General features: G+C 42.4%; 1 protein-coding gene across 12 annotated transcripts in view; it reads right to left on the bottom strand.

The window, feature by feature from the left end:
* Positions 1–26,660, bottom strand: part of AUTS2 (activator of transcription and developmental regulator AUTS2) — a 626,497-nt gene that overhangs the window by 480,395 nt on the left and 119,442 nt on the right. For 3 of the 12 annotated variants that reach the window (XM_072978433.2, XM_078379422.1, XM_072978432.2), the window contains exon 1: positions 11,939–26,239. The exons of the other annotated variants lie outside the window; for them this stretch is intronic. In XM_072978433.2, the coding sequence (XP_072834534.2) occupies positions 11,939–11,986 (48 nt within the window). In that variant the 5' untranslated portion in view covers positions 11,987–26,239. Of the gene's footprint in view, positions 1–11,938; positions 26,240–26,660 lie in introns of those variants that run through there. 12 annotated transcript variants of the gene reach the window in all.

Consider the following 26,660-nt stretch of genomic DNA (forward strand, 5'->3'; position numbering starts at 1 on the left):
GGGAACTACACATACAGGGCGGAGCTCCTAAACTGCTTTCAAATTCTTTGAGAGGAAACAGGTCACAGAGGTGAAACCTGGGGGTGGGTTCCAGAGGTAAACTAGGCAAAGTCTTTTGTAAGCCCCTCCAAAAGAATGCCTGGCATGCTCTAGGAAGTGTCAGGGGACTTCCGTCTTGCAGCACCATGACTTAAGTTCATTTCTGAGCACCCTGAGACCAGTAGAAGTAGTAGAAATCATCCCCCCAAAAAACTTATTTCCAGTAGAACGTACCTAGAAACATACATTAAATGCAAATTTAAAAGCCAACATTCCCAAAGATACCAAATGATATAAGCAAACCTTCATGAATCAACTTTGGAAGAAGAAGAAAAAGGGGCCTTTAGATCTGCTTAAGGAGTCACCCAGCTGCATGTGTCAAATAAAGCACTTCTTTAGATAAGCGCCGAGTGGCTCATTCAAAGCACTTTTGAGTTAGCTTGGTGGCAAAAGATGTCATCTGGCTGCATCTGACTCTTGGGCATTTTTTTTTCATCACATGCAATGGGTTTCTGAAATCTTCCAATAAACCTTAGTTTCCCCCACCCTCTCTCAGTGGAAACACAGAAGAAAAGAAAGAAATGGAAAACATGCCACCTTGTCCTATAAATGTCATGTCTGTATTCTGAAAGAACAAAATAAAAACCTCACTTGCATAAAGTATGAAAGAAACTCACTAGATCTTTCCTGCAGGAAATCTTTCACAGACTTATGATGTTCTTGATCATCCCAGAGTGCAGGACATGTAATAATGGGTTCAAACTACAGGCGGTCAGACTTTGGATGAGTATCAGGAAAAACATCTTAACTGTTAGAGCAGTACGACAATGGAAACAATTACCTCGGGAGGTGGTGAGTGCTCCAACGCTTTCAAGAATACATTAAATCAAGAGAAAATTGGACAACCATCTGTCAGATCTGCTTTGAGTTGGATTCCTGCATTGAGCAGAGGGCTGAACTCAATAGCCTTATAGGCCCCTTCCAATGCCATTATAGAATAATGGATTCCTTCTATGATATGATGATGATTAATAATGTTAGACTAGGATCTAGTAAATTTGAGATGAAGCTCAGTGGTCAACCATGGGCTGATCTGACCTTCTCTCAGACTCACCTCCCTCATATGGTTTTTAAGGAAAATAAAGTGGGGAGGAGAGGCATCCTCTTGTCCTCAAGGCCACCAATAGAAAGCTGGGTTATAAATGTAACTTGGAAATAAATACGCAGATCTTTGTCCATTGACAGGGAAAAGGGATTCATACTTCCCCCATTAAAGCTCCTGAATTGAACTGGAGATAGGGCTTCCCATTTTTCAGAGTCCATGAAACAAAGTAGCAGCAACCATAGTTTTGCTGGACTCTGTCAGTTATGTCATCTGCATCAAAAGCCTCCTTTGCCAAAAAAAAAAAAAAAAAGTGTTACTATTTTGCAGGTGAGGAATACATTGGTCCTAGTGGTGGGGAGCACTGTATATATAGATTTTATTTTCCTTTTTAATGGGCTATTTAAATGTTACGCAACAATGGGCTTAAGTTACAGGAAGCCCGATTCTTAACTGTTAGAGCAGTACAACAATGGAACCAGTGATGTTGGGAGATGGTGAGCGCTCCAACACAGGAGGCATTAAAGAGAAACTTAGACAACCTCCTGGCAGATATCTTTTGTATTCCTGCATTGAGCAGGGGGTTGGGCTCAATGGCCTTATAGGCCCCTTCCAACCTCATTATCCTATGATTCTATGTTAACGTGTTTTATTTTCTTTGTATTCATTTTTATGAGTTAAATAGCATTTTAAAAAGGAAAACATATGTGTAGGCTCACAGTCTTACACACAGGAAAGAGAAAACTGACTGTTACACATCCCTGGCACAAAGAAGCCTTTACCACAGGGAACTCTACTTCCCACCTTTCCTGCCTCGTCTTTTCCAAAAAGTACTTGGAAAACAGTAGGAAGGAGCAAACTCTTAAGAAAGACTAGCTACAGGCAAAGCTGACACCTAGCAAGAGTCAACACTAAACCGGCCGTCCTGGGCGTCTAGTTAATAATGGAGTTCTCCCAACGAGGTAAACATGCATCTCAACTTCTTCCTATGGTTAAGATGCAATCTGTTTATAAAGAGTGCTGATTTTAGAGTTCTTTTTTTTTTGGCTGCTTTTAGAGAATACTTTTATCTCTTGTGCACTGCTTGACTCCAGTGAGCAGAAAAGTAAGACATGAATGCTTCTAAAGAGTAAACAAATAGACAGACAGATGCCGTTTGTTACATGGTATTCCCATAATGAAGATTCCCCCCTTTGATCGAACAAGCCTGCTGCTTCTCCTCCCATCTGAGTTCTTTCTCCAGCTCATCTTACCAAGTGTATATTTTGCAGGAGTAACAGAAGCAGCCACCGTTACCAGATCTGAGCTTTTGACAGGGCCAGAGAAACAATATCCCCCCACCACTTAAAGGGATTAGTGTACACATGCCAACCTTTGAACCTGCTTTACTACTGAGCTCGCTTCCATGGCTTCTGCCTAATGACATAAAACCTTTGAACTTAATTCCCTAGACTCAGCCTCCTGCAATCCCCTAATCAAGTCTACAAGGGGGCCCCTTTCAGATACATCTCAGGGCAACCCACATGATGTATTTAACCATCAAGTGCATTTTTCACAACCAGACACTGGGACAATTTTATGATTATAGAATCCACTTCCCATTCTGCATGCTTTTTCTTCCTCCACTGTTTTCTTTTTAACCACATAATGAACTTGAAAACTAGTGGGGAATTTATTCTAAACACTGGTTGAGCCTTACGATTATATTGCTCCCTGTGGATCCTGTTGTTTGTTTCATCCTGCAGATGTCACCCAGATGTTTTCCTCCCCAATAACAAAAATATATTTTGCTCCAGAATAGCAAATCATGCCCCACAGAAGTCTCTGGGGAGTGGGATTTGCCCTTGTTTATCAATTGTTTTAAGCTTCTTAGTGGTAGGACTGCTGGATGGGTCAATAACTTAGATCTCTGGCAGTGAAGAAAGAGGTTGGGAGTTTGATTCCCCACTGCGCCTCCTTGACACAGGCTGGACTCAATAATCCATAGGGTCCATTCCAGCACTGCAGTTCTGAGATTATTACTGTGTTTCCCCAAAAATAAGACATGGTCTTATATTAATTTTTATATATATTAATATAAGACCATGTCTTATTTTTGGGGAAACACAGTAAATAAATAAATAAAAATAAAGCTTAATTCCCCCCAACCACTTTTTTCAGACCCTTTAAGCTCTTTTGAAATAAAAATAAAAAGCAACAGGAAGTGATTGGTTGGTCCTTTCCAGATGTTGTTTAGAATCTGTTGTTACAAAATTGTGTTTGAAGTGACAATCACACGGCTGCCCGGTGGCTTCCAGGGGCACAGGTTGCCATTTCAAGCAAAACTCTTTTTGCTTGGGCTCCACTGGGGGCCACTTGGATCCCACTCAGGCTCTGAAGCCTAGCTAGGCTGAGCTAGGCCTAGCTTCCTGTTCAGAAAGAAAGCCCCCAGCTAGCACTGGGGCAGGAACAGAAAGTTGATATTTGGTGATAGAACTACAAGAACATAGAAAACCGTTTTATACCAAGTTCAGCAATGAAACTATCTAATGCTGACTGGCAGCAGCTTTTCTTCCTTGAGCTGCCAATATTGAGGACTGAATCTCACACCTTCTCCGTGCAAAGTTCTACTGAGATTTAAAAGTCAAGTGTGGAGTGATCTAGAAGAGATCCTGATTCCCCCCCCCCCCAAACTCATCCAAACAAAGACTGCACATGTTGCTCAGCAAATCTATTCCCATTTTAAAATGGCTAGTCAAGTTCGGCAGTCAAGAACTGTGGCACTCACAACAAACGGGTGAATATCATGCGCCTCCTAGCAGTGACCATTGGGTTATGTTGTCTCTTCAGATGGATGCCAATGGCTCAAGCAAAAGAGGTGCAAACAATATACTTCTAGTACAGGGGCGGATAATTCTAGAGTTGCAGAGGTCAGCTTGTGATAGGGATCACGTATTCTGAGCCACGGAAGTTCACAGCATGTGTGTATCTGTGTTCTCTACGTGTTACTTTCAGTTGCACAGAACATTCAGCTACTCTTGTTTCTACAATGGATGATAATTTCAGGTGTATACCAGGTACCAAAAGCCTTGGGAAATGTGCATAAATCTGAGGCAAGCTGCACGTTGAATGGAAACACCTCCTGGGTGCACACAATGGATCGTTTCTGCAAAGGTTTTCCAAATTACTTACGTCCCCTGGTGGCAAACAGAAGCAGAAATGCTATATAATTGGTGTTGCGCTGCATGCGTCTGTGTGAGTGTGCATGTGTAAAAAAGGAGACCTGGTAAGTCAAAGGCACTGTGAGAAATTAAATACCTCCCCTCACCGATCTCAACTGGAAGCCACCATTTAAATTTTCCACAGTGTCGAGATTTAAAATGGCAGCTCCCAAGTCTAATCTAAAGGAAAGAGAAAGTCTCAAGGTGTTGAAAAAAATGACTTTTATTCACTAAAAGAGCCTAATCCATTTCAGACAATTATTTGTTTTGTGGCCTTCTTCAGGGGACTATTAATCCTTTGGGGGTTGGTGTTTCCAGTAAAATGTCCTGACGTGTCTGGTTTTCTAAAGTCACTCCAAACAAACGGGTCACCAATATTTCATATTATTTTAAAGGAAATCAGAGGTTTTACATTGCAGGCATGCACAATTCTTAAGATATGTCAGTATTTCCTTGTGATTCCCCTGCACCTATTGGTTAACTGGTTGAGAATCAACAGCTTTCGAGTCTTCTGTCATGTTTTTACTATGTTGGTAATTATTAAAGATAGGTGCATGAAGAGTTGGAAGTCACAACGCTTCCCCGGGGCATTAGACCTCAAAAATACTTTTCTCATCTAAGCTTCTAAATGTCCAAACAGGTGCAAAATACAACCAGACACAGGTATAGTCTCTCAGGGCAATACCTTCATTCTTTTAAAGATTTGTGTTTGGGAGTGATAGGTACAGACCACATGAAAAAATGATGTGGCTCGATTGAAAAGAGGATGGATTTAATATTGAGACTGGGAATACTGATGTCTTGTTTTCAAGCAGACAGGTCCAGCAGCAGGGTCACTCCATAAAAAATCAAGCCACTCACACAGAAGGCAAGCAAAGAAGGCAAGGCAGAAAGAGTGCCATGGTTTACCTGGCTGAGCCTACTCAGAAGAAGGTGGTGAGGGCAACCTACCTCTGCAGAGGAATGCAGAGGCCAAGAAGGATGCTGACGCCCCAGCTGGCAGCTCCCTCCCAGAAATACGGGAGACCACGGAAGCACCAGGCCCTACCAGGAAGGATTCAGTCACTCCAAGAGGTAACAACAGCCTGATGGACGAATGTCCTGTTGGATCAGACCAAGGGCCCCTCTAATCCAGCTTCCTGTCTCTCACAGTGGCCCCACCAGATGCCTCTGGGAGCACACGGGACCACTAGAGACCCCTACAATGGATGAGTTACTGAGACTTTCATCGTCGTCATTTAGTCGTGTCCGACTCTTCATGACCCCATGGACCAGAGCACGCCAGACTGTTGGGTTCACACACCCTCCTATCTTCCACTGCTTCCCTGAGTTGTGTCAAATTCATGTTGGTTGCTTCAATGACACTGTCCAACCATCTCGTCCTCTGTTGTCCCCTTCTCCTCTTGTCCTCTCACTTTACCAACATCAAGGTCTTTTCCAAGGAGTCTTCTCTTCTCATGAGATGGCCAAAGTATTGGAGCCTCAGCTTCAGGATCTGTCCTTCCAGTGAGCACTCAGGTTTGATTTCTTTTAGAATTTATAGGTTTGTTCTCCTTGCAGTCCAGGGGACTCTCAAGAGCCTCCTCCAGCACCACAATTCAAAGGCATCAATTCTTCGGCGGTCAGCTTTCTTTATGGGCCAGCTCTCACTTCCATACATCACTACAGGAAAAAACATAGCTTTGACTATTCAGACTTTTGTTGGCAAAGTGATGTCTCTGCTTTTTAAGATGCTATCAAGGTTTGTCATAGCTTTTCTCCCAAAAAGCAGGGATCTTTTAATTTCATGGCTGCTGTCCCCATCTGCAGTGATCGTGGAGCCCAAGAAAGTAAAATCTGTCACTGCCTCCGTATCTTCTATTTCCTAGGAGGTGATGGGACCAGTGGCCATGATCTTAGTTTTTTTGATGTTGAGTTTCAGACCATTTTTTGCACTCTCCTCTTTCACCCTCATTACGAGGTTCTTTAATTCCTCCTCACTTTCTGCCATCAGAGTGGTATCATCTGCATATCGGAGGTTGTTGATATTTCTTCCAGCAATCTGAATTTCAGCTTGTGATTCCTCCAGTCCAGTCTTTCGCATGATGTATTCTGCATATAAGTTAAATAAGCAGCCTTGTTGTACTCCTTTCCTAATTTTGAACCAATCAGTTGTTCCATATCCAGTTCTAACTGTTGCTTCCTGTCCCACGTATAGGTTTCTCAGGAAGGTGGTCAGGCACTCCCATTTCTTTAAGGACTTGCCATAGTTTGCTGTGGTCCACCCAGTCAAAGGCTTTTGTATAGTCAATGAAGCAGAAGTAAATATTTTTCTGGAACTCTCTGGCTTTCTCCATAATCCAGCGCATGTTAGCAATTTGGTCTCTAACTGAGACTTTAAGTGCCAGTTAATGAGAAAATGGTGAACTCTGAAATTGGTCAGCTTTTACTATTCTCTTCTGTGGATCTCTGCACTTCAACTATGTGGCAAAATGACATCAAAACTCTGCAACAGTTCCCACTTCTTATTTCTCATCTGTCTCCCCATGGTCTAACCCTGCCACCCAATCTGCACTGTTTTTCTGTCCAGGTGTTCTATACTAAGAAGTTTCTACAGTGCCTGTCTCTAAGAGCAGATATACTACTGTTTATGAAAGAAAGAGCCTTCCTGGTGTTGACCCTAGAAATATGGTGTTCCAAGGACCTCTGCTTTGTCCTCTATAACTCTGCCTTAAACTGAGATCACAATTTGTTCATGTTTTATAGTAGCTGCTTGTTGAGTTTTGCATATCTGCTAATTAGCTATTTTGTTTCTTCCACCGAAATTCTTGCTAGCACTTCCAAGGAGAGGGGGGAAAAACCTTGCCTTTGGTAATAAGCACATACCTTCACTGAGGATTTTGAAAGCTTCAGTAAGAGAGAGAGAGAGAGAGAGAGATTAGCTAGGGATGGGATTTTCAGGTTTTTCTGGACTATAAATACCATAATTCTCCTTGCAGGTACCTCACAAACATCTCAGTGTGATACATCTTGGAGAAAGTGCTAAATTGGAAGACCCCTAACTACGCCTAGCTCTGCCCAAGCTTCCTGTTCCTGCCCCAGTGTTAGCTGGGAAGTTTCTTTCTAAGCAGGAAGCTAGGCAGAGCTAGGCCTAGTTAAGCCTCAATGCATTACAATTTAGCCTTTTCTCCCAGGGGTATTACACTTAGGTGTCTGGAGAACTCCCAAAATGGCGAATCATTTAGTTGTGGCCCAGAAAACCCAAAACTCCCACCCTTAATCCAGGCTAAGGATGTAATTTCTCAACTGTTAACCAATGTGGGTTAGAGAAACTGCAACATTTTCCTCTTTTTCTATAAGAGGTCAAGATATTGCTTGTTTATAATGTTCAATATGCAAGGTCAGTCATTTCTGGGATAATACAAATAATTTAATTGTGCAAAACTAGAACAATCTGCTGATTATGTTTCCCTGACTCCTAAGAATTAGAGGCAGAAGCTAACCACCCAGAGAGTTTGCTCTCTCTCTCTCTCTCTCTCTCTCTCTCTCTCTCACTCACTCACTCACTCACTCACTCACTCACTCACACACACTCTCTCTCTCTCTCTCTCTCTCTCTCTCTCTCTCTCTCTCTCTCTCATGATCTGAACCCATGGGGACAGAATCTCTGAAAAATATCATTTTCTCCCCAAAGTAACAAACTTAGTGACGCTTGATGTCCCTAGAATACAGTGGTAAGCACAACTCTTATGAGAGGGCACTAAGAAGTTAGGGTCCCACCTCAAGAAAGACCCTCTATTTTGACACAGTGGTAAAAGTTCATCTTTTCGATAAAGAATCTGAGGAAGGCCCTTCTCTGATTGTGTTAAGGTTGATGTGGAAGATGCTCCTTCAGGTATTTGGCTACCATTTTTTTTTAAAAAAAGGAATCAGCAGTGAAGAAGACAAGCAATGTAAATGTTTTACAAATGACCTAACATGGCTGACCTTAAGGAAAAGGAGATGGAATTCTAACTTTTCTGGGAAGAGAATGGAGAACTTTGGTAGTTAAAGGTTAGACTAGATAGCCTCCAGAAATCTTGTCCCCTCTTGCATTTCTTGAATTGCATTTTGGTGATATGTTTGTTGCTTTACTCTCTTGTTTACCTTTTGTTAGAAGAAGTAGCACGCATGGGCTCTTCTCCATGATGGCGACCAGCTTACCCAGACTGGCCACCAGGAACGGTGGCAGCTAGTGTTCCTGCAGCTTCATTGTTTTACAGAACAGGGAATTTCAGCAGGTATACCTACAGTGTGGATTCCCAGTGTGGCACAGTAGATAGAGTAGGACTCTGGAGAACAGGGAATTGTCAATTGTCAATGGAAACTCACCTGGGGAGTGGAACTGGTAAAACCACTCCTTAAATATCGCATTTTCCTTGAAAAGCCCTATTAGGGTTGCTATACGCCAGTTTCAACTTGACAGCACAGAACACAACCACCCACCCTAAGCTTACTACTGTACAGAGAAGCCATCTTCAGGGGCCTATGCATCCAAGTTCAGCTTCTTCACTTATTTTCTTCTTCACTAGGTCTGAATAGACTTCAGAGAGCCATAAAAATACATTTTCAATTTTAACTTAAATACCGGTTTCTAGAATACTTGCAGAGTACAAGCCTTGTGGTGCGGTGGTTACACTTTAGTACAGCAGTCCTCTGCTCTCAACCTGAGTTCAATCCTTACAGATATAGGTAGCTGGCTCAAGGCCTTCCATCCTTCTGAGGCTGGTAAACTGACTACCCAGCTCACAGAGGGGATGCAATGTGTAGCCTGGATAATTTTAAAAAATTGTAAACTGCCCAGAGAGTGCTTTATGTACAACGGGATGGTAGCACATTTTGGTTTATTTTTGCTCCAATTCAACAGCCACTCTCAACATTAAGCTGCTTCATATTGCCAGCATAAAATGCTAAATAAGCTTATAAATATTCCAACGTTCAAATAGGAGGATGTAATAGGATGGTTGTCAATACTGTCCCAAAACTAGTCAGGTCCCTTTTCTCCTGAGTTATTGTAAGGTAAAGGAAAAACAAAAGCCACCCACAAATTGTGAAATCTGTGCCTTCCTTAAAACACATGGCTTGCAGCCAGGAGAGGCAGGATCAAGGAGGTCAATCTTCTTAAATGAAATTGACACAACTTTCACTGCACGCTTGTGGCCTGAGGCAGAGAGATGAGAAACAGCAGATTAAGAAATCCACAAGAGAAAATTAAATGCAAGATGAATGGTAGGTAAAAAGGAAAGCTGCTTGGAGAGAACAGAAAAGCAAATTATATGGATTTAGTTTCTGACCTTTAAAAAATAATAAAGGATAATAATAGAATTCTTACTGTTACGTGCCACCAAGTCAAAACTGAGTTACAATGACTCTAATTGGGCTTTCAAGGTAAGGAAGATACTCAAGGAGTGGTTTTACCAGCTCCACTGGAATGTTTCATAGAATTCATAGAGTTGGAAGGGGCTTATAAAACCATCAAGTCCAACTCCCTGCTATATACAGAAGTCCAAATCAAAGTCTATTTGGCAGATTGCTGTCTAGCTTTCTCTGAGGTCATTGGTTCCATTGTCATACTGCTCTAACAGTTGCAAAGTTTTCTGATATTAGCCAAAGTTTTGCCTCCTCTAACTAGAGACCGTTATTATATGTCCTGCACTCTAGAATATTTGAGAATAGATCCTGTCCCTTCTCTGTATGAGTGTCTTTCAAGTATTTGAAAAGTGCTGTCCTATCTCTCATCAGTCTTCTTTTCTCTAGGCTAAACATAGTCTTTCTTTGTAGGGCTTGGTTTTCAGTCCCCTGATCATCCTTGTTGCCCTCCTCAGAATTTGTTCCACTTTGTCTGAATCCTTCTTAAAGCACAGTGTCCAGAACTCGACACAGTACTCAAGATGGGGACTACTCAGTGCTAAAAAAGAGGGAAACAAGGACTTCATGGGATTTCGACACTATACGTCTGTTAATGTAGCCTAAAATAGCATTGGCCTTTTTTGCAGCAGCACTGCACTGTTGGTTCATTTTCAGTATGTGGTCTACAGTAATTCCAAGATTCTTCTTGCATGTAGTATAACTGAGTGAAATGTCTCCCATCTTCTAACTGTCCATTTGGTTTCTTTTCCCTAGGTGTTGAAATTTTCACTTCTCCCTGTTAAATTTCATTTTGTTGCTTACAGCCCACTGCTCAAGCATGTGGGGATATTTCTGAATTTGGTTTCTGTCTTCCAGGATATTCTACCCCCACTTGCTTCATTTGAAATCTGATGAGTATGCTGTGCACCACCTCATCCAGGTCAATAAAAATGTTGAAGAGCACCAAGCCCAGGACTGAGCCATGTGGCACCCCACCTGTTACTTTTTCCAGTTTGAAGAGGAGCCAGTAAGGTTCCATGGCTGACCAGGGATTCAAACCCAGCCCCCCCCCCAAGTCCTATTCTGTCACTCTGTCCACTGTACCATACTGGGCGTCTTCCTTACTGAAGGAGTACCACAGTGGTAAGCTTTGGGTAATGCTGAGGCTGAAATAGGAGCAACCCCATTTGCAAGCTGATTTCAGTGTTCTGGGCAACGGGATTTGCTTTTCAAAGACAGGAATAAATCTTTAAGACATTCCTCTTCAACATTCCAGCCAAGGGTCTGATCCACAGCAAAAACTAAAATGACATACAGAGTATATTTTGTGGTCTCTAGCCATCAGATCTCAAGAGGGTCACCAGAGCAGGTATTTTACAGGATTAACAGAATCATTCCAGGTGACTGAAAGAGCTGTTCGACAATCATTAGTCACACAAGGGGCAGGAGAAATAAGGGGAGGGGGAAGCAATATTCTTGCCACCCTGAAATCATGGGATTATATAATCAGAGCAAGAATAAGTCGTTCATTCACACATTCCATCAGGCCACCCCACGATCTAATATACCGTCTCAAACATGCCGAACTCCAGAGTGTGAACCTGGAGGGGGATATTTTGGGGAGAAAGGGAGGTGCAATGGGCCACACAGCTAAGTTTCAAAGCAGAGACTTGCAGGGAGACCAGAAAGGTGACAGGGAACTTAAAACATGTCGTACTCTTAGATATAACCAGCTGCAGAGAATCAAAATGAAAGGCACTAGAAAAGCTCAGCTTTCCCTTGTGCATTCAATCGGGGGGGGGGGGGGGAGCTCTCCCTTCAACAGAATCATTTATTTTACAAACCAGCACGCCATCCTTCCAACAGTCCCCATCTCAACGCTGCAGGGAGAAGTTTCAGCTCTCCACCAGCTGCACAGAATGAAACATCGCTTCTTCCTCTTGTGGTACAGAAGCAAGAAAGCACATGCACACAAAGCGACATGTATTACTTTCCTGTGGCTATTTCCAAAATCAGCCCCGTTCTCTGAGATACAAGGCAGACCGTTAGGTTTTCCATGCCAGTGCCCAGATTTCCTCCAAGAAAGAAGAAAGCCAAGAGGAGAACGTCTTTCCGTAAAACACTGCAGCAACGTGGAACGACGGCGTCAGCCTGGGCAGCTTTGGGGTTGGCGTGACCAAGATGCCCACAAGACACCCACGGAGGCCGAAAAGGAAAGATATTCACCTACCTTTTCTGCATACTTGAACTTGACGTAAAACCAGCTGGACTTGATCATGGTTGCCAGTTCTTGGGTGATCTCGAAAAAGGAACCAGCAATGTCCCTTTGGGAGAGGACTGCTGTTTTAATCCACAGACCGAGGCTCTTAAGAACAGTGGGTCATTGGAATGAAAAATAAAGGGGGGAGGGAGAAGGAAGAAACAGATCTGGAAGACGTTTCTCCTTTCTTTGGCTTAACAGTTCTGCACCCGCTCTTTCCGGCAAGCTCGATTTCGCCTCGGCAGAGCTGCGCTCCGGAATGCCTCCGCCTGTGTTCCTCCGTCGGTCGGCTTGGCCGCCTGACAAGAGGCTTCCACAAAGCGACTTCAGCTGCGTTCATCACAAGTGGCACATGTCAGTAAATCCAAGAGGCTGGCTTCAGACCTGGCAGCCACCCAGGACTGTGACCTCCTCCGGCAGAATGAATAATGAATCCCATCGCTTCCCCCTCCAGACACAGATTAACACCTGGCTAAACATTATTCTGACAACATACAGCTGAGTGGCTTTTCTTCCTTGGCCCATGCCGAGAGCCCACTGTGGTGGATTTAACCCCTCGCGCTCTCTCTGGGCCCCACCCTCTCTCCCTTTAAGCAACAAAGAGGAGAAGGTCTGACACAAAAACCTCTTTCTCCTCCACATGGAAGAAAGATTACAGGCCTAAATATAGCTGAGAAACTATAAAGCCTCTTAAGGAAAAAGCAGGGGTCTCTTTCTGAGTTCTGTCCTTGAATCTTTTGTATTCCAAAGGCTATTAAGAGAAAGGGCCTGAGCCGCAAATGCAACCACGGTCCTGGCTTGGCTTCCAGCATCCTGGCTCACATCTGGCCTTCCAATATGTTCCCTGCTTCGAAATGTTTCTTTTTCATGCTAAGATGTGACAGCCAAAAATGTAATAGATGACCATACATTCAGCAAATGATCCTCCCCCTATCTCTCTTAACAGTTTAACATGGAGTGTTAGAGCTTTTTTTGGGGGGGGGGGGTGTAGTGTGGCAGAATGGTTACAGTGTTGGACGTATACACTGTAGACGTGGATTTAAACTGAACTGGTGGTTGACATTCCCCTCCAGCTCCAAAATGTCAAGAAAATGCAGACATTAAAGTGCAGAGTCGGAGCCAGACGTTGGGAGTTCAATTCCCCATTCTCCCTCCTTGACAGGGGCCAGACTCGATGATCCACAGGGTCCCTTCCAGTTTTGTAGTGCTAAGATGATGATGATGATGATGATGATGATGATGATGATGATGATGATGAAGAAGAAGAAGAAAGAAGAAAGAAGAAAGAAGAAAGAAGAAAGAAGAAAGAAGAAAGAAGAAAGAAGAAAGAAGAAGAAGAAGAAGAAGAAGAAGAAGAAGAAGAAGAAGAAGAAGAAGAAGAAGAAGAAGAAGAAGAAGAAGAATGTGGATGTGTAATTCAGGCCATAAGAAAAAAAAGGTATGGCGCATAGTCTCAGTGTGGGATGAGATGGCTTTCCCACCTGCTCACAGGCTTGCTGTATCTTCTGCTTTCCTGTATTCTTTGATGCATTCCAGCTTCACCTTGGAAGTGGTGGTGGTGGTGAGGAAAGTCTGAGATTGATCCATTCACAGAAAAATACCATGGAAACAGCCTGCAACTGAAGCTACTGCTCAGCCTCACATCTTTCTTTCTTTCTTTTTTTTTTTGAATTTTAAAATGGCTTAATTGTCCTTGGCTCTGCTATTAACCCATACTGCCCATTCAGAATAAAATGCATTAAAAGTTGCCCAGTCTATTGTGGGCAAAGAACTGTAAAGCATTTTTAAAAAGCTAATTAAGGGCTCTTCCAGATTGGGGGGAAAATCCACCTCCTTTTCTACCAGCTCATCCCCACTCATTGTAAAGGAGTTTTAAAAGTTACTTTTTGGAAAAATGATTCTCCACAGTAAGACATGGGAAACATATAAGAGATAGTTGTTTAAAATTACAGACTTGTTCATGCTGCTTTCTTTAATGCACATATACTTAGCAATCAACTGAACTGATCAAGAGCAAACAAAAAACTGCCTCCAACCCAGGAAAGAAAGGGAAAATGCACTCAGCAGAGAGGTGGGGTGAATTCAAAGGCTGGAAGGAATAATGGGTTAGTGTTGGATAGATAATCACCCCAGACCAGAAAAGTCACACAAACTACAGACAGTATGTGAGGTTGCAGATAAAACTTCAACATCAACTTCAGATTAGGGATACAAAACTCCCCAAATTTATTATTCCCAAATGATCTCAGGTAGATTTTTTAGCTTCTCAATTAAACCCTGTGAGAATTTCCAACTACAGCACAATAAAAACGAGCACTATTTTTTTAGTGAGGTTTCTGCATTTTGTGCAAAATACTTTTTCTAAAACTACCTCTTTTTTTCTTTGAGAAATTATGCATACACACACAGAGGGAGCAAGGACTGGATACTTCATCAAAACAGGCTTGAACACAGCATCCAGTGCTTCCACTTTTTGAAAGTTTACTAAACAAGACAGCAACAACCTTTTTTTTCTGCAAATGCAATTACAATTAACATTAAAAACTTTGCTACAAATGTGAAAACTCCCATCAGGAATAAAAGGAGATACTTCTGCTCTCTCAGAGGATATAACTTGTGAAGTTTCTAATTGTAAAGCACAAGAAAGAAAGTGGAGATTTACTTCCCTGTTGCAGATTAAGAGCTACTCTGTGGCAATTTATTTCCTTTCCTAAGAGAGAAGTTTGTAATCTACAAAACCACAAACAAATGCTACAGTGGAACAAAGGGTTCAGACTGAAGCTTATTCTGAAATCTGAGGTAAGCAACATATGACCTGAGAGTTATACAGACCTATTTTCCTTCTCCTGCAGCCCTGGAATTTGGTGACACAGCTCCTGTTAATGAACCGACATCATTGCTATAAACTGTCCTGTTTTAACTGTGAAGAGTACAGTAGTTGAAATGAATTTAGGTTCCAAACCTTCTATGCCTTTGAGGAAGTGCCTTAAGAGAAAGTCTCTGCCGACTTGGTTGATTATTTCCAAGCATCAGCTAAGATCTCAGGATATTGCTATGCTATCCTTCTCAAACAAGTGCAGAAGGTTTTTCAAGCAGGTATTTCAATACGCTAAGACACCTCTTTTCCTGCAAGGATCAGAAATCTTGAATGTCCATTAGATCTTTATCATTCATTGCCATTAAACAATCTTGTTGCTCACAGTGGAAATTACGGTGGAAATGAAATGCTGGATAGGGTTGGGAGAGTTATGGATTTTCTGTGCTACAAATACCATCACTCACCTATCTGGAAGTTCTGCCCACCTTTCCGGCACCTGATAAACACCTGGGAGAGAAGGCCTCAACAGGAAGTCTTAGCTAGGCCTAGTTCTGCCCAAGCTTCCTGTTCAGCTGGAAAACTCCCAGCTAGCACTGGAGCAAGAACAAAAAGCTTAGACTGAACCTGGCTTGATTAAGGCCCAAAGCCTTCTAAATAAGGACTTTTTCTCAGATGTATGATATTTAGGATTTTGTCAGGAGTTGTAAGAGGGCTAGAACTCAAAGAATAGAAAAAAAATTTTATTTGTGATCCAGAAACTCCAAAAATCTGATAGCTAATGCTGGATTAAGTAGGCCTTTGGTCTGTTTTTATGTCAAAGAGGAATTATTAGGATTAAATGAGTTTGTGAACAGCGGCTACTGTGTCTGCTAATGGTAGATATCTCTGTTCCATTCTCAATGTGGCATTTATCTACAGGGCTTTGAGAATAACACCCTTGTTTGTTTCAAGGCTTCCCACATAAGCATTTTCTCTGAAAACCCGCTTATTTTCTTTTCTTAATGCTGACATTGTTTCCTTCAAAATGTGGCTGCCACACAACAGCCTGACTTCAGTTACCCCAATCACCAGTACTTGTTAAGTGTGTGTGTGTGTGTGTGTTTTGCCAGGCAGGAGGAGTCTGTTATCCTGCCCATGGAATGACAGACAAATAAAATATTGCAGGGAAGCCAATCCCTCCGATTCAAGACGCTATTGGTTGCATTCCTTATCTTGCGTTTTTGACAGCCATGAAAATGAAACCCTATGTTACATTTCACCTTCTCCTTTTGACCACAATCTGAAATCTTTCCTTAAGGGGCAAATGCCCTTCCAATGTTTGAAGGTGGAGGAGGAAGATGTTAAACTATCTCAATTCAAAAGACTGAAGAGGAACTGTGGCTTAGTGGTGGAGCACCGGTTTTGCTGGCCCCGGGTTCAATCCCCAGCACCTCAAGTTAGGGCTAGGACAAATTCTGTCTGAAAAGCTGGAGAGAACAAAATTGACAAAGACTGGGCTAGATGGATCAAAAAGTCTGACTCATTATATAGTTGTGTCTTTTGGTGGGGCAGCATTTCTGGAACCAAAACTGAAAGAGATAAGAGAACATGGGTAGACCTATTTTCTTGTTCAGGACCATGGATCAAATCTTCCTATTTAAACAAGTCCTTAACTTAGAACCATGAGGACTGGAATTTTTTTTTTGTACATCAGTGTTAAAGTATGGGCCTTCAATAAATAAGTTAGTCCCAGTTGCCACTGAATCCAGCTAGGGTGTGAAAGAGTGAAACCTTGAGGAGATGCTGCCATTCAACGTTGAGTGAGATGGACTCACTCATAGCAACTTCCTACGTATGTTCCTAAAACCATGTGCTTCAGTTGCAAAGTACAACTATGCTTCCATTATGAATACTGGAAGAACTGTGTAGGATCATGCCACCAAAGATCAAGGTAGTCAGCCATCACCTTACATACATGTGCTTATTAACAAATAACGTTGATGTTGATCCTCAGCAAATGGTACTCTGCGTTACTGCTGCTGGACGTAGACTTTCATTCATTCATGACTTTCATTGCCACTGACAACAAAGCTGTGAATAAATAGTCTTTAGAAACTACCCTATTTGTGAACAGAGGAATTGAAAGAAGCACTCAATGAAATGTCACCCTGGGGAGAAGAAAGTCTCCCACAGATTTTCAGGAGCGGAGCCCACTATTAGCAGTAACGGTAGCAAGATTTCTGTCTTTTCTTTAAGAAACATCACTCTGCAGCCTGTCCAACATTTCTCGTTTGGAGGAGAAAATAATAGCTGCCACAACAAAAACAGGCAGTGAATATTCAGATAAAATTCTATAAGGCACCTTTCATTTTCCCAGGTGGCTGTCATCTCCTAGCGACGTAAACATCTCATATTTTTTTTCTTATAAGCCAATCTTTTGAAAAATGTTCACACAGCTCTTTACTAATCATAGAACCATACAAAGCTAGAGATAGAAGAGACAGTGCCCCCCCCCTTGAAGGGGCATCAAATTTAACCCCATGCCAAAGCAGGAAATCCATTAGGCATGGATTTTTTTTTAAAAAAAAATCCCATGGTCCTCCATTAGAGGAGTTTCCTTTTTGTTTCTGAATAACTAAGGTGGAGCTAGGCTTATGCTAAGCCACAAAGTTTCCCAAGCTAGGCCTTTTTTCCAGATCAAACACATTTAGCTGTTTTCAAGTGTGGGTTTCTCCGGTGGAACTTTCAGAATGGAGAATTATGGGGCCTGTGGTCCAAAAATCTCATGCTTGAAATCCATAACTTAACCTGTGCTAAATCTTTTCTTTTAAAAACTGTTTTAAAATGTCCACTAAAGGCGAAAGCACCACCTTCTGAGCTATATCATCCCATTGTCACATGGATCTTACTATCAAGAAATTCTTCCCAATGTCTGGTTGAAGTCTTCTTTCCTATGGTTTGAATCCAATTCCAGCCTCTTCTGTGTGTGGTCTAAACACCATCAAACCATCCTGGGCTGGTCACCATGACATACTTTGCAACACAGAAATATCAAAAGTACAGTTTAAAACAGCCAAGTGTTTAGCCCTGAACCTTTCCAAGCATCTGGGGCAAGAAAGCAAAATACAACAAGAAATGAGAATTTCATAATCTCCTAAGTCCACCCTGCCCGATATTTTTTATCACATCCTTTTACTAATTTTCAGATCAGTTCAGTAGACAAAGAACAGTACATGATCTCACGTCTGTCTCTGCTTCATTGCTAACTGGAAAATGGAACTGGAATTATAGCATGATTAGGAGAGAAGAAAACCATATGCCCTTATTAAATCCCCTTAAAGCAGCTACAATGCTTTCCAGAGAATAATGAGGTTTATTAAGAGAACTGTGTGGGCTCTACTTAATGTTATGGATTAAATCTGCCAGGATCGATTCCCTGGAAGAAGGTTCAGCAAACACAAAAACCTCTGGCTGTGATCCCAGATTCAATTCTACTTTTGTCTGTGTTATTCAGCTCAGCAGATTTCAAAGCAGCCCCATGCAGAAGGACATAGGTAATATTTTCTGTACTACAAATTATATCAGTTTGATACTACCTGTACTGCCATAGTTCCATCCCCTAGGATTCCATGGGGTGGAGTTTTGGTGAGGACTTTACGATTCAAATTCTGAACTATAGCGCTATAGCGCTATAGCACACTCCCCTGAACTACAACATTAGAATTCTCTAGGGAAGAATTCTGTAAATAAGTACAGGATGTGCACTCCATTTAAAATGAAGCTTTAAAAATGGAATAGATTAGCCCTGATTTTTCATTTGTTGTCATGAGAAAGAGAGAGAGAATTGAAATGAATGAAAATTGAGAGCATTTGGTTTACTTTGAAGGACTCGTAGTACATTTTTACAAGAATCTGGAAGTTGAGTCATGGCAACTGGACTTCTTTCTTATTAGGCTGAAATGTTTCACTACTCATCTAAGTAGCTTCTTTGGTCTGAGGAGAGCTGGTACCAATGACTCCAGTTGCCATGACTCAACTTCCAGATAACCTCACTGAGAATCTTCACAGATATTTTTCACATAAATGTTCTGCAAATCTAATTTTAGATCAAAAATATTTGTCAGTAAAGCCTTGTTTGCAAGTACAATATCTAAAAGACAGAATTGTTTTTATTCAGACGGCTGACGAGGCTGAAGCCTAGGGGCCCTGGAGGGACTAAGGGCCAGTCAGTTTTTTTTTTTCTATTCCTGCCATGGAGGTTCAGGAACTTGGCCTTAGGTTGAATAACAACACCAACAACAATATACTGTACACCTCTTAAGACCTACAGGTTTAATTCAGTGTGAGCTGCTGTGGATTATGAATTCATTTCTTCAGACACATGGTGTGCAGAGTATTTAGGTCACAGGTTTATATACTTCTCTGTGTACACCGTGTATAGAAAGCTATGGCCCAGATATTTTTCTTTTCAAGCTAAAAGAAACGAGAACCGTTCTCTGAAACCTGGGATCACATCAGAGACCACAACAGCTCTGCAAACCATCCTTAACCAAAGGCAGACCCAGTTTGGTCCTATGTGAGAAATGATGGGGCCAGTTCCATTTAAACTCTCAGGGAGCTCTTGCGGACAAAAAAAGAGAGAAGTTGATTGAAAAGAAAGAAAAGGGGGGGCACACCAGACAGTTTCTTTTTGAAAGCAATTTTTTCCCATTTCTTATTACAGTCCGTAGAAATCAATTCAGTGCGGTCACTCAGACTGATACATTTAAAAGTAACTGGTTTGCTTTCTTGGGCTGCTGGTTGTTTGTTTGTTACCTTTCATTGCTTACAAAAAAAGAAAACCCTTCCTCCAGACTAAACATCTGTGCAAAACACACCCTGATGGGTGCTACTTTTATGGGGAAACAATTTTGGATTGATAAAAGAACGGCATACTTTTGTTTCAAAATGCTGCTTTTGTGGCTTCAAAAATAGGAAGTACATCACCAGGAAGTCCCTTTAAAAGTAACAGAAAAAGATTACGTACAACATCAAGAGCATAACCTGGTTCCTGCTTTTTTTTTTTTTTTTGTACTGTAACTTTCCATAATACCCTTGTTACCAAGGCAAGGTAACTATGCGGCCTGTAATTGATTACTTCCAAGCTTTTACACACAAACATGCATGCCAGGGCCACTGCATTACAGGGACGGCATTTCTAATGCCTTGAGCGTAGCCAAAAGACCGAACACTGCCTTCGCGGCGTCCCCCGTCACACCGCTTTAATTATTGATGCAGACAGTCTAAGCAATGTGTAAGCCATATGCATAATGCATACTTGGAAAATCCACATAAATCCACATGGTATTACAGAGTAAACTACAGGCTGATCCCAGGGCCCTGTCTTAAGAAGTGGGTAAGCTGTATCCATGTACTCAGGGAAAAAAAAATCTGTTTGACAAACGGAAAGATTAGATTACTCTTAATAATCCACAGCCTTGCTGCTTGGAATTTTTCTTTCCCACTCTTCCTTTAAAAAAATCCCTCACTTGCCACAGAAGGGCGAGATACCAACACTCAGCTGGAGTCAGCTCTATCTCATGCCAAGGGCAATCAATCAATGCAGGGCATGGATCCTGGCTGAACATGAACATGATCAAAACACACCCCTATGGGGGATAATTCTATTGGAAAGCAGTTTAAGAAAGAGGAGGTTTCAGGCACAAAAATGTTTGAACTGGTGCTTAATCCTTCCTCTGCTTGGTGCTCTTCTGTCATAGGCAAATAAATCTATTTCTACTCCATATATGTTTTTGCAGTCATAAGTATATTCCGTCTAATTTCCACATCAATTCATAATTTTTTTCAAAAAAAAAAAACCATTGAAAATGTTTCACATAGTTTCACTAGGCACCTTTTCTTTCGACATACAGTTCTCCTAATACATAGGAATATTTCTAGGTGGATAGTTTATAGGGAGGTCAAAATCTGTGGCTCCTGAACCTAAGGTAGGACTATGTTAGAAAAGTATGAAGGCAAGAGGAAAAGGGGACGACAGAGGACGAGATGGTTGGACAGTGTCATCGAAGCTACCAACATGAATTTGACCGAACTCTAGGAGGCAGTGGAAGACAGGAGGGCCTGGCATGCTCTGGTCCATGGGATCACGAAGAGTCAGACACCACTAAACGACTAAACAACAAACAACAACAAAGTTTGATTCTGATACATGTTTTCTGTGAGGAAAAATGAGCAGAATCCCATCGACTCATGGGGAACAAACCGGCATTCTGTGTCTAGTTGTGCTGGCCACGTGACCACGGAAACTGTCTTCAACAAACGCTGGCTCTATGGCTTGGAAGCGGGGATAAGCACTGCCTCCTAGAGTTGGACACGACTCAACAAATTGTCAAGGGGAACCATATGAGCATACAGTACCAATAATAAAACAGAAGTGGCAATTAAACTTCTTTGATGACAGAACTGGGAAATGGATTTCTTTCTTGAGAAAGGGAATTCCACAAAAACAGGGCCACCACAACAAAAGCCCAGCCGTTCACTAGCCTGAAGTGTCTAACAGTGAACGTTTTTACATTATTACATGAAATGATCCACGGCTGTGTAAGGTGCACATTTTCTTGTCCCCAGTGATACAGCACGTCACACAAATCAAGGCAATCCACTGAGAAAATGTGCAAAAGAGAGCCAAAGGATTTTGGACAGCAAGAGCATTCACAGAAAAGAAGCCCAGCGTTTCCATGAAAAACTCACATTTTGCATTTAAAACCTCATATTTTGTGTACAACGTGCATTTCTGCATTGCAAGCACCCCCATAATATTGTCACAAAAAAGGGTCAACCCTTACCATCCTGCCCAGTGGGGAGAAAACATTTTGGAATTGTCCCCCTTCTTGCCTATAAGAGCAAAAGGGGGAAAAATGTACATCTCTAGTTCAAACTAAGGGCCAGGTGGCCCTTCAAGAGTTCTCAGAACCCAAGGCTACTTTTCAGCAACAGCCAGTAGAATATGATCACTCTGTTTTAGGTCATAGCCTGCTTCTAATCTTCCACTCAGCCACCAGTACACAAACAGAAACCTCCAGACAAACACACCCCTCACTTCCTTCAAACTGCGTTTAGTGGTTTCTTTAATCTTTTAAGCTCCCGAGTCTAATCTAGCAGCTGCCATCAGAACTACTTATGTAAAATGGAGAGGCAAAGATGAGAAGGTTCGGCTGAAGGATGCCAAGTGTGTGAGTAGAGAAGCTAAGTTGTGGGCAATCACAGTGCGGGTGGCTCGAGAAGGGGTGAGGACAAGAGATGGGGAAATGTTTCTCACTTGCAAGAAAGCAAGACATCTTCTCTTACTACGTCTGCCCAAATTATTTTCCTGCAAGCACAGAATTATATACTAGCTACTGAGTTGCTGCATGGACTTTTCAAGGATAGGTAACTTTTTTTGAAAACTGGTGACATCATGAAGTTTAGCCTGGATGCCTAAGGATGATGGCAATTTGTTTCCATGCTTCCCAGGGTGGCCATGTGTATGCTTTTAGAACACATAGTCCTCTTTCGGCAGAACGTCTCTGTTTGAAGAGTTCTGCAGCTTACATTCAGTACGAAGCTAAACAGCGGTATACAGTGTTGTGTAGTGGATAAAGTGATAGACTAGGACTCAGAAGACCTAGGTTCAGTTTCCCATTTGGCCATGGAAACTTACTGGGGGTAATAAACCACTCCTTAAACCTCACTTATATGGAAAGTTCTGTTAGGGTCGCTATAAATGGGTTAGATATACCACCACTAAGTAACAACTCTTCAACCAGGTATCCTGAGAACTGAAATCCAGAAACAGCTGGAGGATCAGATGTTAAGAGCCGCTGGTGACCTCCTAACCGGGAGCACAAGATGATCTTTTTCTCTCTCTAAGGATCAGCCTTCTACAACAGCATCCTATAATGCAACACAGCACCTATTAAGAGTCTGTGCAACAAGGAGGCAGGTGTTCTAATTTTCTGCAACTACATATAAATCATTCTTGACATCTGCTTTGAAATGGGGACAGAGTAAGGGCAATGAACAGGGATTTGGCCTACGTTCCTTCCAATTCTACAATCCTAAAGTTTTAGCACAATGCTCCATCTAGCCCAAACTGGAGGGTCCAGGGATTGGATCAGCAGATTTCTGCATGCCAAGCATGACACACTTCACCCAGAGCTTGGAAAAATCACTGTATGCCATCAAGTCGATTCTGGATTATGGTGACCTTTGTTCAGGGTTTTCTTGGTAGAGAGTATTCAGAAGTGGTTGACCATTCCCTTCTTCTGGGGGAATCCTGGGACTATGCAGTTTGCCCAAGGCCTCACAGGCTGACTCTTCTGGGATGAGCAGTGGGGAATCAAGCTCCCAACCTCTGGCTCCACAGCCAAAGACCTTACTCAATGAGCTATCCAGCCAGTTGGAAAACCATTGGGGAGCAGGGGTGGACTATAACTTGACTTGGCTGCGAGGCATGCTAACATGGGGATTCTGGAAGCTGAGATCAAAATCATCAAACATCTTAAATTCTGGCATCCCTCCAAATTAAGATTCCTTTCCTGATGTAGCTACTCTTTTCAGTGTATTTGTAAGCAATACTTGGATTCAAATCACAGAATGCGAGGCAATGAAATAGCATTTTTGTGCATTTTTCACACTTTCTTGATATGGGCACTCTTTCGGCAAAACATATGTAGAAACCTTTTATTTTGTGTAAACAATGTTGTGCTTTGCACACAATACAGGATTTAGTGCAAAATATGAGCTGCCATGGCTTTCTTTGCGCAGTACTCACACATTTTAAATTTTTTTGCTAATGCCATCACTGATGAAAAAGAAAGATGCTGGTCTCGCAGCAGCTGACAATTTATTTAATTGGAATATGAGATAATTTGTGAATGTTTTTGACCAACACAGACTGAAGACTCATTTGTCACTGAATGTTTTATAACCATGTTCAGCCTGGTCCTCAAGAGAAAACAGTATCTCCATACTATTGTTAAAGGTTGTCCCTTTAACAATAAGAAGTAATCCACCATTACCCATGATCCACAAGAAGTCAGAGAGAGAGAGAGAGAGAGAGAGAAATAAGGTTGCCAGCAGCTGTTGCTGCAGCTCCAAATTAAAGGAGGCTGCTTTAATGAAATTACACTCCACAAGGGCTGTATTTAAAAATAAACCACAGATTTGCTTTGATTTGCAAAAGGCCCCAAGGCGATGGTGGAAGGGTGGGAAGCGTCTGTCGGCATTTGGCAGATGGGCAAAGCATTTTTGGAGGTTAAGTGGAAAAGCCAAGGTAGAGTTCGTAGGTCCTCGACAGAAAAAGGATAGATATCAAAGTGATATCATACCATCTTGTCTGCTGGTTAAGTCCAGAAGGAGAGGACATTCTCCCTGCCCCAACTAAGGGCAATGTGTGGTTCAATCGGATGAAAGAGCAGGTCCTGGGCAGTTACATCCCATCTCAACATACCTTGTATGTTGAGTAAAATGGGTCCCTTTTCCTTGCTTGCTCAGTCCCATGTATTTGGGAATCCCTTTAAGGAACACAGGAGTGCACATACTGGTAAGGTTCAGCACTGGAGCCACAGATCTAGCCTCATTCCTGGGGGTGAGCAGGCAGGGGAACTGTGTGTCCACTATCTGTTACCCAAGGGTTCTCTCCCATGGGTTTTGGAATGGTTTGGTTCCCCAGGGTCACACCCAAGATCTTTGCTCAGTGCTTTCCCCGGGTTTAATTTAGCTGTAACCGACTTTTTAAAAAGTGTGCTGCTTACATACCACTGCATAGAGCTTAAAGCACTCTCTGGGTGGTTTACAATTTTTTAATTATACAGACTACACATTCCCCCACACCCCCGTCCCAGCTAGCTGGGTACTCAGACAGAAAAAATCGTTATCATGCAATCAGTTTTAAGATATTAGGTTTCAGAAATCCAAGTTATATACCTACAAAGGGGGTCTCCCCAGAAAAGTGTCATTTAGCAGCTGGCTTGGGGAATCCCAATCTTCACCAAACTGGGAGGTATTGTAGAGGGGAGTCGTGGAAAGCTTCTCTGATATTTTGGTGTCTCTAGCTACCTAGGGAGAGTTTTCCTGGAGGGGGCTTCTTTGTGGGTGTATAACTCAAACATCCAAAACCCAAATTTTACCAAACTTGGAGAGATTGTACAGGAGAGTCAGGGGAAGCTTCCCTGCAACCTTGGTGTCTCTAGGTGTCTGGGGTGTGCACTTTATAACCTAACAAATCAACAAATCAAAAATAACTAAAATTCATTGATTCGTATTTGTCGGGGGCATCGATTCGTGTAAATACGAAATGACAAATTAACAATTTTTAATAAATTTTGCAATTTGTTTTTCATTTATGCTCATCTCTAGCAGCAAGATGTGGCAGAGATCACAAAGAGTATATATCTGTTATTTGCTCATCAGAGGTTTCAAAATCTACAGGAGCCCCTCTAGCCCTACAGCTGAAATCATGATGTTTAGTGTGATGAGTCACAATCAGAAGAAGCACATAGGAACTTACAGAACAGGTTCTGGTTATTTCTATTTTGATTCCTGGTGTGGTGTAGTGGATAGAGTGATGGAATTGGACTTTGGACAACAGGGTTTGAATCCCCACTTGCCCATGGAAACTCACTGGGAGAGCAGAACTGGGAAAACCACTCCTTAAATCTCTCACTTTCTTTAAATGCCCTATTAAGGTTGCTATAAGTTGGTTCTGACTTGACAGCACGGAACACAGGCACAGTTAATTCTATTCAAATTCTGCTTTTGATCTTCCCTGAGTCATCTGGGTGGCCGCAGCTGTGGACAAAATGTTCAGCTAGATAGATCTGCCCATCTGCTCCAACAAGGCTATTCCTATGTACTTTAACAACGATATATCTTCACAAAGACTGGTAACACCTGGAAGTGAATGGTAGGAAAGGTATATTTTCCAGAAGGTGACTGCTCCCTCCTGCACACTCTACCCGTGAAATATACAGTTGCTCAGTTTAAGATCCCACAGGATGTTTGGCTCCTGGAAGGTTTTCTTGAAGCTGTAAATCATTCCAGAAATGGGAGGGGTAAGCCGTATCTAAACAAGGCAATATGTACCCGGGCTTCATTTAGGTGAAAACTTCACAATGCAAGCCTGCAGGGCAAGGCCTGGCGCAGACACCCGCCAACTATAATAAGGATGAAAGGGATGAAGGAGGAAGGCAAGAATGTCAGCGCTGGCAGCACTCAATCAACTAAATGAATAAAGTATGCTTTAGCTCAAGGAAACTTGAAGAAGGTCTTGCTTGCATTAGGCCACAGAGGTCTTTAGACAAGCCAGTGAGGTGCTCATGTAAACCCAAAATCTCTCTACATAACCAGGGATAGCCTCAGTGCTCTGATTTCTAATAAACTGTTGACCCAACTTGATTTGCTGTTTTCAGACAAGACGGGAAGCGGTTTCCTCCTGAGTCAGCCTTTGGTCCATTTAGCCCAGTTATCACCAAATCTGACTGGGTCCAGGGTTTCAGGCAGAATTATTTCCGAGACTTACCTGGAGACTCATCCCACTGGACTTATCATCTTAGTAGATTACTGGACCTTCAAGCCCTTCAACCAGCTAAGGTGATCCCCCTCTCAACATCAACCACCTGGCCTAGGGGGAGAGAGAGCTTACAGGCCGGAGCTGCCCCTGGGACCGCACCAGACCATCGTGCCTACACCCAGAAGGAGCCAAAGATCATCTGCCGGCCATAGCTCACTGTGTGAGAGGCAGTGAGTCTGTGGTTGGGCCCCTACTGGATCTCCCTCTGTGGTTACAGGCCTTGCGGCCTGCTGCTCCTGGCTGCCTCACCCCCTCTCAACATCAACCACCTGGCCTAGGGGGAG

This window comes from Pogona vitticeps, chromosome 7 (assembly GCF_051106095.1).
Source record: "Pogona vitticeps strain Pit_001003342236 chromosome 7, PviZW2.1, whole genome shotgun sequence".
NCBI lineage: Eukaryota > Metazoa > Chordata > Lepidosauria > Squamata > Agamidae > Pogona > Pogona vitticeps.